At 33.4% G+C, this 12,485-nt stretch overlaps 4 protein-coding genes across 8 annotated transcripts; 2 read left to right on the top strand and 2 right to left on the bottom strand.

Annotated features, from left to right (window-relative positions):
• Positions 1-300: 300 nt before the first annotated feature.
• On the bottom strand, positions 301-3,313 carry Hexo1 (beta-hexosaminidase 1). Its single transcript, XM_076765841.1, has 6 exons — positions 3,180-3,313; positions 2,569-2,977; positions 1,564-2,010; positions 921-1,435; positions 621-751; positions 301-533 (listed from the first exon to the last, which is right to left on the bottom strand). Exons 1-6 carry the CDS (start codon positions 3,311-3,313, stop codon positions 301-303), a joined length of 1,869 nt encoding a protein of 622 aa, XP_076621956.1.
• A 694-nt stretch (positions 3,314-4,007) lies between these two features.
• Positions 4,008-8,012, bottom strand: Med10 (mediator complex subunit 10). 3 transcript variants are annotated; one of them, XM_076765866.1, is made up of 4 exons: positions 7,879-8,012; positions 5,180-5,358; positions 4,645-4,728; positions 4,008-4,547 (listed from the first exon to the last, which is right to left on the bottom strand). In XM_076765866.1, exons 2-4 carry the CDS (start codon positions 5,299-5,301, stop codon positions 4,358-4,360), a joined length of 396 nt encoding a protein of 131 aa, XP_076621981.1. In that variant the 5' UTR covers positions 5,302-5,358; positions 7,879-8,012; the 3' UTR covers positions 4,008-4,357. The 3 variants fall into 3 exon arrangements, with proteins under 3 accessions (XP_076621981.1, XP_076621983.1, XP_076621982.1); XM_076765868.1 differs by lacking the exon at positions 7,879-8,012 and adding an exon at positions 6,821-6,897; XM_076765867.1 differs by lacking the exon at positions 7,879-8,012 and having other exon boundaries at positions 5,180-5,651.
• LOC143342205 (epimerase family protein SDR39U1) lies at positions 5,867-7,513 on the top strand. Of its 2 annotated transcripts, none has more exons than XM_076765854.1 (6): positions 5,867-6,082; positions 6,175-6,281; positions 6,348-6,618; positions 6,698-6,963; positions 7,032-7,145; positions 7,211-7,513. In XM_076765854.1, the coding sequence occupies exons 1-6, from the start codon at positions 6,058-6,060 to the stop codon at positions 7,322-7,324; spliced, it is 897 nt and encodes a 298-aa protein (XP_076621969.1). In that variant the 5' UTR covers positions 5,867-6,057; the 3' UTR covers positions 7,325-7,513. The 2 variants fall into 2 exon arrangements, with proteins under 2 accessions (XP_076621969.1, XP_076621970.1); XM_076765855.1 differs by having other exon boundaries at positions 5,868-6,082; positions 6,152-6,281.
• A 214-nt stretch (positions 8,013-8,226) lies between the features above and the next one.
• Atg101 (autophagy-related protein 101) lies at positions 8,227-11,105 on the top strand. 2 transcript variants are annotated; one of them, XM_076765857.1, is made up of 3 exons: positions 8,227-8,322; positions 8,384-9,157; positions 9,291-11,105. In XM_076765857.1, exon 3 carries the CDS (start codon positions 9,299-9,301, stop codon positions 9,953-9,955), a length of 657 nt encoding a protein of 218 aa, XP_076621972.1. In that variant the 5' UTR covers positions 8,227-8,322; positions 8,384-9,157; positions 9,291-9,298; the 3' UTR covers positions 9,956-11,105. The 2 variants fall into 2 exon arrangements, with proteins under 2 accessions (XP_076621972.1, XP_076621973.1); XM_076765858.1 differs by having other exon boundaries at positions 8,306-8,838; positions 9,059-9,157.
• The last annotated feature ends 1,380 nt before the right edge of the window (positions 11,106-12,485 follow it).

The raw sequence follows: 12,485 nt of genomic DNA, 5'->3' as shown, positions 1-12,485 counted from the left end.
GATTTAAACACGCGCGAATAGATGAAAAATCACTGGTTCACGATTACACGTAAATCATAATAATGATAATTGTCGAAATGAAATGATACCTTATTTTCATAATGGTAGTTTTCGTAGTTGCCTGTCTGATCGAAATCAGCAGGAAAATACAATAAAAGTGAAATATAAAGCTGGAAAGAATCAGGTCAAGAGACAACGAACGAAAGAAAGAAAGAAAGAAAGTTACTTATTAGAAAAAAGTAAAAATAAAATAAAAAATTTTAATCATTTTGAAATGTTGAATAATTTTTTAAATGCAAATTACGCGTAACAAAGGCCTTGATTTTGCAAACACCACTCGGGTTGCAAACTTTCCGCTGCGATTCCTCTTCTCACATATCGTTCTCTGTGCCGGAGCATTCTTTGCTCCGCGTGAATCCAAGTCGAATTTGGCTCCGCCCATAATCTTTCGGCAAAAGCTGCAGCTCTAGGCCAGATTTTCGAACTGATTGTTGCACCATCGGCTTGCTCCGTCCAAAGAGCTGTTTCTCCGCCTGTTACAAACACGTACATTTTACTATGCTCCTCCCTTTCAATTCGCAAAATGACAATTTCGTTGCTTCTAAAAGAAAAAGATTTACCTAGTACGAGGTGCCTTTTGCTCTCGAATTGATGCGACTTGATTATTTTCAAAGGAGAATTGTCGTAAATCTTTTGCCAACCTTTATAAGGAGCACACCAGTTACTACCTTCGCCTATCCATGCCGAAAATCTGAAACGAACAACGGGAACAAGATACAAGAAAAAAAGATAAAGCTTAGCTTCCCTGGATCGTTTAACTTAAAAGAAACAAACAAACAAATTGATATCTTTAATGATCGGTTTCTGAAAAAACAACTTGTAACACTTTATTTTTACCATGCAGTATATTGTTTATTTACCCGCAATCTAAATAAAGAGCGTCGTAATTCGAAAAGATCACTTTAAAATTATTCTGCAACAATGTATCGATAGTAGTGTCTTTTCCGGTTACCCAAATTTGTACGATGTATTTATTCGGGTCCAGATAATGAATATTTTCCGCGTTGGTCAGACCGCTGGTCCACAAAATGACAGGTATGGGTTTCCCTCCATTAGCTAGAATCAATTTTTCCAATGCCCTTTCTTGGAAATGATTCCAGAGCTTATAGAAATTCGACTCCGATAGTTTCCAGCCTTTGACAGCCTGCATCCAATTTTTAATGCTAATCGATGAATTCCAGCAATTTATATTCACTTCATCCCCGCCCATATGAAAAACGTCCGGTTGAAAATCTTCCATCATGTCTTTATATATACCTTGAAGAAGTTCATATACTTTTTCGCTGGTCGGATTAAGTTGACCGCAAGGTGGCTCGACACAGTAATTTCTCCAGGGTTCTGCTTTAAAACAAACGACAGCATCGTCGTCTTCGACCTGAAAGTAGTGATTATGGAGTTTGCTATCTGGTAAATTTCTTAAATTTTATTTCAAATAGCTTTACACCCTTATCGCAACGAGACGACATTATGTCTACTATAAGGTAAAGAACAGTTTGAGCATACCCATTGCCATCCTTCCCCTACATGGGCAGGTGCATCGAATTCCGGCAATACCCGAACGCCGTTAACTAACCCGTATTCAACGATTTCCTTAACATCCATCTCAGTGTAGCGCTTCTTACGCGTATAAGAGCCAAATTCCGAAAATTTTGGCCATGTTTTACTCACGTACGGAAAACTGTGCGAGTCGATAATATGCCAATGTAAAGTATTCAGCTTTGACATGGCCATTCCATCGATCGTTTGCATTATCATTGACTTGTCAATGAAATTACGACTGGTATCTAGTAATAGTCCGCGATAAGGATAAACAGGCCCATCTGCGATCGATACTTCGCTTGGCATCTGAATCTGATTTCGTAAATCATCGTAAACTATCAACTGGCGCAACGTTTCCAGGCCGTGTCTTGCTCCAAAATAAGATTTCGCCATTATTGTTACATTCAACATCTAAATGATACAAAAGGAAAGAAAGAAAGAAGACCGGTTTTAAATAATTTCGCGCTTAAGATATTTCAACTACATATGCATATAGAATGATGTTTGAAACTGTGGCAAGCTGTAGGCTCTTTTATAAGTAACATTTATAAAAAAAAAAAGTTGAATCGTTCGTGCAAAGTCGACGACATCAGTTATTTTTTTCTTTGGTACAACATAATACATAATAACATAAAATATGAAATGTCTCGTAAAATACGTATTTACATATGTATACGTACATGTACATGTACATGCATAACGTTTTCAATTGTTTTCTCACGCTCGTATACATATAGTTTCGGAGATATATTAAAACTGATAATTGTTGTTATTAGACCTTACGTTATTGGAACAGACTTCCTCGAGCCCGAAATATGGATAATCGTTAACGAATAAATTTCTAAAACTCGTTCCGGAATGCTGAATGTCGACCTTGCATCCGTCAACGTAAATTTTTCCTTCGTACCATTCTCGCGATCGAAACAAAGAGACGAGGGATAATATGTGTGAAAAATTTGGCAACCTCACCGTTTCATCTACTTGCGTAACGGTCAACGTATAACTTTCATCCGTGTCCAAAGAAAGCTTAATATTGCTACTTTCAAGGGTTTCTGTAAATCGAACCAACATGCCCACGCCACCACTTTCTGCCAATTTGCCGCCAAATTCCTTCGCGCCATTTCTCAATAAAAACATATTCCTTGCAAGCAGATATCCAATTTCTTTCCCATTATCTGTGTCAGCTATTGAAATTTTGTCAGGATCAAGCTGGACCATGACTTTGCTTAAAGAAAGGTGTCCCGTTGGTTTCGGCCATAACGAACTGGATGCGCCACAAAATAATTCGCATACTTCCAACGAAAACGGTGAATTTACGTCCTTCGTGATTAGTTCCTTTTTACAAAGGCCACCCTCGCATTTATAATGCCAGGGAAAACTGTAAGCAAAATTTATACTTTTTATAATACCTTTTCCTTTGCAAGTGAACATGAAACTTGCAAAACTGTCGCAAACATTGTCAGACACCTGATTCTTACTCGAAAGATAAAGAGATTCTCTCTACATGGAATTTAAATTCGGACAAATTATAAATTAACGACGCTAATAAAGCTTAGTAGAGTAGTAATCATAATACATACCAATAGGCATCCTCGGCATCAACACTGACATCAGTTTGAACGAGAAACACAATAATTAATAAAACAATCATACTTCCCAACTGTAACCTACGATCAGAACAGAACCTCGTCGTCCCTCGTCGTCGTATGGCCATGTACCTTTCATTGAACAAAAATATTCTCTCCGCGCAAACTATGAACACAATTTCGTTGGAAGGGGAATTCTTCAACGAGTGAGAGTATCGACATTGTCATGTAACAAATTTGAAAGTTAATGTATTCGATATCGGAAACATATACTATTCGATGAAAATTTATTTATCTTTATTGCATAGTATCGCTCAAGTTAGGTTAAAAAATTTCTCGTTTGAAAGAATCTTGTACACCTATTTTCATACTTTCAACTAATATCTAAATTCTCTCGCCAACCTGTTATATTGCGTCACCAAACCAATTGGAAAACCAGAAACAAAGATATCAGGTTTCTTTTTTAAAAATTAACAGAGGCAAATGTATTCCTACGCTTACACAACATACCGACGATACTTACGGTATCGTTATTAATGTTATTAACTATGCAACGAATTAGATTTCATCTCATTATTAGAAGAAATAGAGAAAATGTATATTTTGCTCAAAGTTAAATTAGATCTTGAGATAAGAATACGAAACTCAAATATTAAATTTCATTGAAATCCATTAAATCGTTTAAACGCAATCGTGTTAATAGACACGTACCCTTAAACAATATTTTTATTTCTTTTACGGACAAAAACTAAAAATATACATATAATAAGATTTAACATCAACTTCTGTTCAGCGTGGGAAAAAATTGTTCATCGACGTATGTATATTGTCAAATTGATTTACTGTGTAACATAAATTACAAGTAACAATATTTTCAAACGTATTTCTTTGCGTCACAAACTGTTCTCTGAAATTTGATGATTTAAAAGTGAATTCAACTATAAACTGTACTACCACATTAACCTCGATGTTCTGTATTTCATCATTGATCGTAAAATAAAATAATACATTAAATGCATATTTCTAAGACGCATATAATGGAAATAAAATGTTGAAATTACTCGTACATAATTTTTTTTTTCAATAAACATCCTTAATCACAATTATGATCAAATAGAGAAATTAACAAAAGGAAGGTGGACAGGGATATCATATTGAATAATTCACTTTCTTCACTCATCGCCACGTATTGCTCTATATTTAGCCAATTCATGTGGAAATACTCTAGTTAATTCTACAAGCATATTTGCTTTGAATTTACGATAAGCGTCTATTTTACCTTTCACTTGTTCGTTTTTGGTTAATGCCTTTTCGATACAGTCTTTCGTATATAGTTGAGGATTTCTGCCTTGATCGATATAACTGAAATCATGTACGGTAAATTATATATAAATAACTTATTATTTTTAAACTTTGATCGTAAACAACATCGTAAAACAACAAAACTACATATACTTACTCAAAAACCTCCAAAGGTACATGGACATCTTGAACTTGAGATTTTAGTTTGTCTATTTCTTGTAAGCCATTTACCAAACCTTGACTAAAAAATAAAAACATCGACATACATGTATTATTATACCATATATGAATATTTATTTTCTTTGATAATTAACTTTTAATCGGTCTTTATAAATAACTGAACATGTAAAATTACTAATAACGTAATAACTATTGTAATAAATGTTTTTCAATAATTACACGTAACATTAATTAATGATAATCAATCTTATCCCTTATAAATCAAAATCTAAATGTCTCTTTATTCGAAAACGACCTCATTGAATTGACATTGAACCGAATTCATGTCACTTATTATCGTAAACTATATACATATATATATATATATTGCATTCATTGCATACTGTACGTTTAGATTATTTCAAACCACGTGTAGTAATTGTCAGTATAAAAAACGTAAGTTAATATCGTTTTAGTTGATGTTGAATATTTAACAGGAATACAATAAAAATAATACGACATATAATACTTACATCTTCTGATTTAATACATTCTGCCCTTGAGGCTGAAAGTCACTTACTATGATTCGTATTTGTCTCACATTTTCAATAAAAAGCTCCAAATGTGTTTCCAAATTTTCTAGTGTTGACGCCATCTTTTATATTTCATGACGTATGAGTCAATGGCACCGCAAATTCATTTACCTACGTACCTACACATATACAATAGGTATATAATATGTTGGGTACATACGGAAGTTACAAAGTTCAAATCTGTCAAAGCGTAAAAAAAAAAGTCTTTCGAAGGGTGGAATAACTGTCAACTGGTAAAATATCTCGTTTATCAGTGTAACTTCACTAATCGAAAGGCTAACGCCATTTATATGCCACGACCTCGCGACAATTCAATACCCAGATTCTGAACAAATTTTTCACCATAAATCTTTAACCATCCATGATAAACAAAAAGGTGGTTAAAGTAAATGTTATTCAGTTTGATAAGATTTAATCAGATAACAACAACAACATTATACCATCTTACATTTGAAATAAATCTAGGGTAGGGCCCCTTCTTCCCCTCAACGGTTACCCCAAAAAAATTTGTTACGTGTGAAAAGATTACAAATCCCCCCCCCCCAACCCTTCACCCTTTCTCCCTTTCTCCCTTTCTCCTCTCCACTTCACTTCACTCCCGGACTATTTAAATAAAAATAAAAATAAAGTTAGTATTTTAATTTGGTACTGGAGAAAACAACTTGAAAGACTTTATTTGGGCCACATGGTACTTACATGTACTATTCGATAGTTTATGGTTCTATCTCGGATACAATTCGATAAGATTAATGTAACGTTAATGCGTGTACTTAGCAAAAATATTATAAATTTCATAATACATTTGCTCTTCTGATAAAATGACTTTGAAACACGTAGTTGTAGGCAAGTTTATTTTTGTTCAGAAAACTCTTAATAATATTTAGAAATAACAATTAGTAGGTTATGTCACAGATAAGGTTATGTAATTGCCTCAGGTGGTGGTACAGGCTTTATCGGAACACAAATAATAAAGTCATTATCTAGTAAAGGAGTTTCATGTACGTGTATTTCGCGAATGCCTGGACCTAATCGAATATCATGGGTAAGATAAACTACGCGATATATTTGTATATCAAATAATTGATAACATGTGATACAAAACCCATAGAACGATTTAGAATGTTATGGTTTGCCTGAAAATACAACTGCTGTTATTAATGTTGCTGGTCAAAATGTACTTGATCCTAAACAACGGTGGACAGAAGGATTTAAGCAAAATGTTTTAAATAGTCGAGTGAGAACAACAAAATTCTTGGCTAAAGCTATAATTAATACTAAAGCTCATGTTTTTGTAACAATTTCTGGAGTAGCTTATTATAAACCAAACGATATAGAGTATACGGAAGAATGCAAATGTGAAAAATATGATTTTTTATCAGGTAAATTCATAATTTGTATTAAATTTATGCAGACATTGCATAGATTATGTTAGATTGAAATAATCGTTTCACACGTTAGAACTTTGTCATAAGTGGGAAGCAGCCGCACAACTTCCACAAAATAGTACTGTCAGACAAGTTACGATTAGATCTGGAGTTGTATTAGGAAAGAATGGTGGTATGATTAAAAATATATATCTACCGTTTATGTTTGGTTTGGGAGGTCCTATTGGTAATGGAAATCAGTATATGCCGTGGATTCACATAACAGATTTAGTCAACATGTTCTTATTTTCGCTTAAGAACAAAAATATACATGGTATATTAAATGGGGTTGCTCCACAGGTGATTTACTTCAATTCAAATTGTTTAAATTTTCATAAATCTACATGATTTATAAATGTTATTAACAGATTGTGACAAACAAAGAATTCACAAAGGTATTTGCATCGACAATGCGGAGGCCTGCATTTATTCCTATACCGAGCGTCATTTTGAAAATACTTTTAAACAAAGAACGAGCAACAGTTAGTAAAAGTATTTGTTAAATTATTTCTTATTGCTTTTGACAATTATACTAGTCCCATTTCAGATTATGCTAGAAGGACAAAAAGTTGTACCCAAACGTGTTAGAGAATTGGGATTTCAGTACCAGTATCCTGATATAAATTCTGCGTGTGCCGAGATACTTGGTAAAAATATTTGAAATAGGAATAGATAGTTGTTTGATGTTAAATACGCGTATACTTAAAAACTAAGATTTGCATTTAATTGTACATGTTTATACATACATATAATACATGTACAATGTGTGTGTATATAGGTGCAGTATGAAATTCTAGATTGTAAAGTGGTATACGAATATACGTGATTGTAGAGAATGAATTCTCAAGGACATTTTTTCTATATGTTTCTCTTTTCGAATTAACTTGCTAACATCTTTGTTTATCGTATCCAAGTATCGATAAACTTCAATTACAATTTTTTTAATCAATATGATTTATAATTATTTACTTTATTAAACATGATACTTTATCTAATATCGTTATTGCATTAGTTTAGTTTGTGTACAATGTATACAGTCTGTATTAGATGCAATTAAAAACGATTGGTTCAAACTATTTTTGCGAGGCCTCGTAAATAGAATCATATTATCACGGTAAAATTTCTCGTGCTTAAGATCGAGTTTTAATTAGAAAGTAACATGGTACGGAAATGATATGAAAACGTGTATTTTAGTAAAAAAAATTTACAATGTACCTTTGATGCCGGTCCGTCTTGTGTTTTATAGTATAAATCCACCTTAATTGCCGCTGATTATTCATACAGTAATAGTTATTCAGATGTGGTTTGTATCGTTGCCTTTAATGAAAATTAAGCAACACCTTCTAAACTCGCCATTACTAGAGAATTAGTATTTGTCCCAAATATTGTAAAATTCCCCACCGATAAAAAATTCTTTTACATAGATAGTAAAATCCTTTCCCTCGAATCAAATGTTCCCCTTGGGTTCCTAAAGAAAGTCTACTAGCTAAACGAGCTATTTAGAAACGAGTGCAACTAGTATAATTCCAAAAGTTGGTCTTTCTAGTTTCCTTCCTTTCGATCCAAACATTAATTTTATTCGTTAAAAAACTATGCTGCGTAGTAACCGAGAACGTGAGGTCAATTGTGAAGGATGACACAGAATAGAGAATGTGCATGGTATGGTTGTACTTCTTTCGTACATATGTATACCTATATACTAATATAAAGAATCATGTAGATTGTAAAATGGCGCGTGTCGTGAGGACAGCTGTTGTTTACCGACAAAAGAGATCCGTAGAGTCTATAACTTGTTGGTTTCAATGAAATGTATTTGTGCTACAAGTATCACGGACGTAGAAATTTCTTTGCAAAGGAATTTAAAAATGAATGGCTGGTGAGGAAGAAGAAGGTAGAATAAATCATAGAATAACGGATCGGTTTAAAGAATAAAGTGGCGATAGAGTGGTGACACGGTGGTTGTAGCGGTGTGGTAATAGCAGTGGAACTGGGTTGTGTAGGTATTGAAGAAAAGGACAGATGAAAACGATTGCTCGTACATACAAGGATTAATTGAATTGTAGAATGTGTCGTTGGTAATGGAACGACTATAAATGAAATTTATTTAAAGTATTTATCACGAGAAGCGTGAAAATTAAAGTGCATAAATCAGAAGGATAGAAAAACGAACAGCGAGTAAGTTAAAGTCACGCTCGAGCATAACATTTTTCTAATCATTGTTACGTGAAATTGTAAATAAAATATCCAACCAAGTAACAAATCTGTTTCGTAATTGTTCGTTTTATTTTGATGCGAACACGTACGTGTCGGATAATTTCGTTTTAAAAATTTTACAAGAATGTAAGAACTTGGTTGTATGACGTTGTTCATTGATCATTTAATTGTATTTTTGGAGTACTGGACAATATTCTACAACTAAAAGATGACCAAATATCATCCAATATCGCAGCGAGTCTTCAGTGATAATCATCGTTTCTACCGCTGCTTTTACGAGGTTAGAAATTTATCGACGTAATTACATTTTCCTTATTGCCATCCGTAAAATAACATTTTTAGTTTCTTTATCTATCGTGCGGTGTATCGTAAAATACGTATAAATTAATTAGTATTTAAATTTTATTGTATAGGAATCACCATGAATGCAAGAACTCAATTATTTGAATTAAGTATGGAGGGTCGACAAGTGGACGAAGCGGTAGCGAGTATCTTCCACAGTGTTCTTTTTCACAGAAGTCTTGGTAAATTTAAATATAAACAAGAAGGCAGTTATTCTGTAGGTACAGTGGGATACCAAGACGTCGACTGTGATTTTATCGATTTTACTTATGTCTGTTGTTCGTCTGTGCATCTGGATCAAACTCTGAAACGTGAAATATCAGGTTTTTCTGAAGCTTTACGCTCCACCGATAGTCCAGGTTCTGGCCAAATATCGTTGGAATTCTTTCAGAAGAAGAAAAATCGTTGGCCCTTCCAACCAGAATGTATACCATGGGAAGTATGGACAGTACGTTTGGAGCTAATAAAATTAGCAACGGAACACGAAAGACAGATATGCAGGGAAAAAGTTGGCGATTTATTGACAGATAAAATTCTTTACATAACAGAAGTAATGAATCGTCACGATTATCTTCCTAAAATGCCGAATCAAGCTGAATTGGATCTGATCTTTGATACTTCGTATCCCGATATACAACCATATTTGTTTAAATTATCCTTTACAACATCTAGTCCATCGAGTACAACAATGGGTAACACTATGAAGAAATTGATCAAAGAAACATTATCTATTTAGTCGTAAAATTTTGCCAGGATTCCTTAGCGCGATGCGTCTACGATGCGAATTCGTTTGAATAGAAAACTTGAGAATCGCTCTTAATCAATGGAAGAATTTTACTTGCCGTATCGAGTCGATTCGTTTAGGTTCACGAGTACATGGTACGTTTGTATAATTATAATTTTTCTTACTCTCAGTTAGTGATTATTTGTTGCGCTGCGTTTTGCGTGTTTAACTTGCAAACAAACTCTCATACTTGTTGTGTATAGAAGAAATTATTGCATGGAAGATTCGAGGATTAGGGAAAACAGATTGATATCCTCTGTGCACGTTACAAAGATACTGTTTACGATCTATGTACATAGAAGTTCTGTGCCGACAATACTTGTCAGGAAAAACAGACTAATATTTACAATAATCGCAATTATATAGTCCTGAAATATTTGTAAAATTTCTATAGTACAAAAAAACGAATTGTGCATAGTTGTTACCTTTCTGTGTACGTACTGTTCTATATAGCGTCTGTTGTGTAAGTTTATCGATAACACGTTAAATAGCAAATGTCTCTTTGTAGTCTTAAAATTCTGATTTATCCGTATGATTTAACATTATTAGTAGCAAAAGGATATAATTGGTTAATGTAATTTTATAAACCCTAGTCTTTCTCGTTTCTCCTAAAGGTTTTCTTTTCTTTTTCTTTTTTTTTTTAATAGGGATGTATAATAGTACATAAATGTATATGGCAGTGTACAGTGTTTATTTTAGAACAAGTAATTTGATCGGCAATAAATGTATTTTAACGCGTAAAGTTATTGTTCCTTAGATTTGTAAATGCATATTTGAATATTTATTCTCGCAGATTATAGTTACTTATGCGTTTGTTATTTTTCGAGACTTTGAGTATCGGCACAGACATTGTCGGCCCTTAAAAATTATACAGGATAAAGAAAAAAATGTATTATCGAGCTTGTCGTATGAAAAAATTGTCTTGCAGAAAGTTTAATATCATTAGTGTTTAATTATAAAAAATGTGTGTTTAAGCTTGAAATATACCTTTTTAGGAAAATTGTAAACTAGAAATTGTTGGATCGTATTGAGATAAAATTATTAACTATATGCTATTTTTGTAATCGTTTAGTTTACATGTGTTGTCAGAATGTAGGAAAAATAAAGAGAATTTCTCTTTGAGATTCTAAAGATTCCAAAGAGTCATTTGAATCTAACGAATGACAATTGTAACAGTTTGCAGCTTCGATCTCAGTTTATTACTAAATTCGAGTTTTGTCATTTACATGAAAATGTTATATTTCGGTGTGCGTGTGAGCGAGTGGGACGTGCGCGTGCAGAAAGACACGGAACGTTAGATAGCGTGTAGAAATGTGCATATTGACGAAGAGAAAAAGCACGTATTCGGTTCGGTATGAACTGAATATTCTTCTAAATAATGAAATGTATTAGGGGCGCGTTTTATCGGGAAACATGATACATACATATATGTATATGTAATCGGTAAAGACGAACAATCGAAAGGATAATATTGTAAAGATAAATAGTCTGTAAATTGATAAGTTTCTAGATGATTAACAAACAGTTAACAGACATATATGTATAGAGTAGCATCAACATTTATACTTGATGCGATTGAAAAAAAGAAAAATATTCGTTCGGTGTTGGACTGTACTGTGTGTACTATATTTGAGACGTAAAACGACGAAAGAAGCAATGAAATAGTAATAGTAAATGGTATTGTATCGATCAGAGAAGATTCGAACGATTCTGAAGTGTTTAAGAAATAGTGATAGACAGGAAAGATTTGTCCTGTAATAAAAAGTAATTGTTTTACGCGTGGCGTTTGTAAAATAGAAAGCGAAGCGATAGAGATAACTTGTTCGAAAATGGAATTTTCGAAAGTTTCATGCCTTCGTATTGAATTTTTATAATGAATAATTAAAATTTAGAGAGTATGTAGTATATACCTACATGATGTCTGATAGCATACGTAGAATGAAAGCGGCGATACCCCATTGTTACTATACATATACTCGAATGGTACCTTGGACAAGTCGTACGATTAGACGAGAAGAGAATCAGTGTCTTTTGCTGAAAAGGTAAAGGGTAGTTATCCTACTCGTTTGCGAAAGAGCAGAAGAGATGATCCGAGACGAGTAGTTTGTGTAAATTTAGTCCAACTCGAATGTAAAGTGTACTAAATCGGGTCTATGAGAAGGAACTTTGAACAAGTTTGGCGCGTGCATTAATGTAATGTAAATAGAGACTCGTTGATTGCCTTTTCTACGACTAACGAAGAAAAACATAACTATTACTTCCGAAGGTAACATTTTATTTGTTTGTTTATTCTTTTTCCTTGGCGTTCTATCAATAACTAATGATAAAGTTTGTTACTAAAAATTCCTTATCCGTGAAAATAGGTATAAAGTCAGCTAATGTAGGATTTTTCATTGGATCGCGTATAATTTTAACGTGTCTTGGATTACGTACGTATCGTGCGTCGGTGTATGCACACGTGCAGGAATGTGTATGGTAACGA

Source organism: Colletes latitarsis, chromosome 5, assembly GCF_051014445.1.
Source record: "Colletes latitarsis isolate SP2378_abdomen chromosome 5, iyColLati1, whole genome shotgun sequence".
NCBI lineage: Eukaryota > Metazoa > Arthropoda > Insecta > Hymenoptera > Colletidae > Colletes > Colletes latitarsis.
Note: the sequence above shows the minus strand (reverse complement) of the source record. Positions and strands in the feature narration are given on the sequence as shown.

Bases quoted from the DNA above. Each gene is read 5' to 3' on its own strand.
- Hexo1 (XM_076765841.1), bottom strand. From the start codon at position 3,313: ATGGCCATACGACGACGAGGGACGACGAGGTTCTGTTCTGATCGTAGG. The intron at 2,978-3,179 runs GTATGTATTATG...TTTTGCTTACAG, and splicing joins GATGCCGAGGATGCCTATTG to TTTTCCCTGGCATTATAAAT. The intron at 1,436-1,563 runs GTATGCTCAAAC...CACTACTTTCAG, and splicing joins TAGGGGAAGGATGGCAATGG to GTCGAAGACGACGATGCTGT.
- Med10 (XM_076765866.1), bottom strand. From the start codon at position 5,301: ATGGCGTCAACACTAGAAAATTTGGAAACACATTTGGAGCTTTTTATT. The intron at 4,729-5,179 runs GTAAGTATTATA...TTTATTTTTTAG, and splicing joins AATGTATTAAATCAGAAGAT to TCAAGGTTTGGTAAATGGCT. The intron at 4,548-4,644 runs GTAAGTATATGT...ACATGATTTCAG, and splicing joins GTACCTTTGGAGGTTTTTGA to TTATATCGATCAAGGCAGAA.
- LOC143342205 (XM_076765854.1), top strand. From the start codon at position 6,058: ATGACTTTGAAACACGTAGTTGTAG. The intron at 6,619-6,697 runs GTAAATTCATAA...TTCACACGTTAG, and splicing joins AAAATATGATTTTTTATCAG to AACTTTGTCATAAGTGGGAA. The intron at 7,146-7,210 runs GTTAGTAAAAGT...GTCCCATTTCAG, and splicing joins TAAACAAAGAACGAGCAACA to ATTATGCTAGAAGGACAAAA.
- Atg101 (XM_076765857.1), top strand. From the start codon at position 9,299: ATGAATGCAAGAACTCAATTATTTGAATTAAGTATGGAGGGTCGACAA.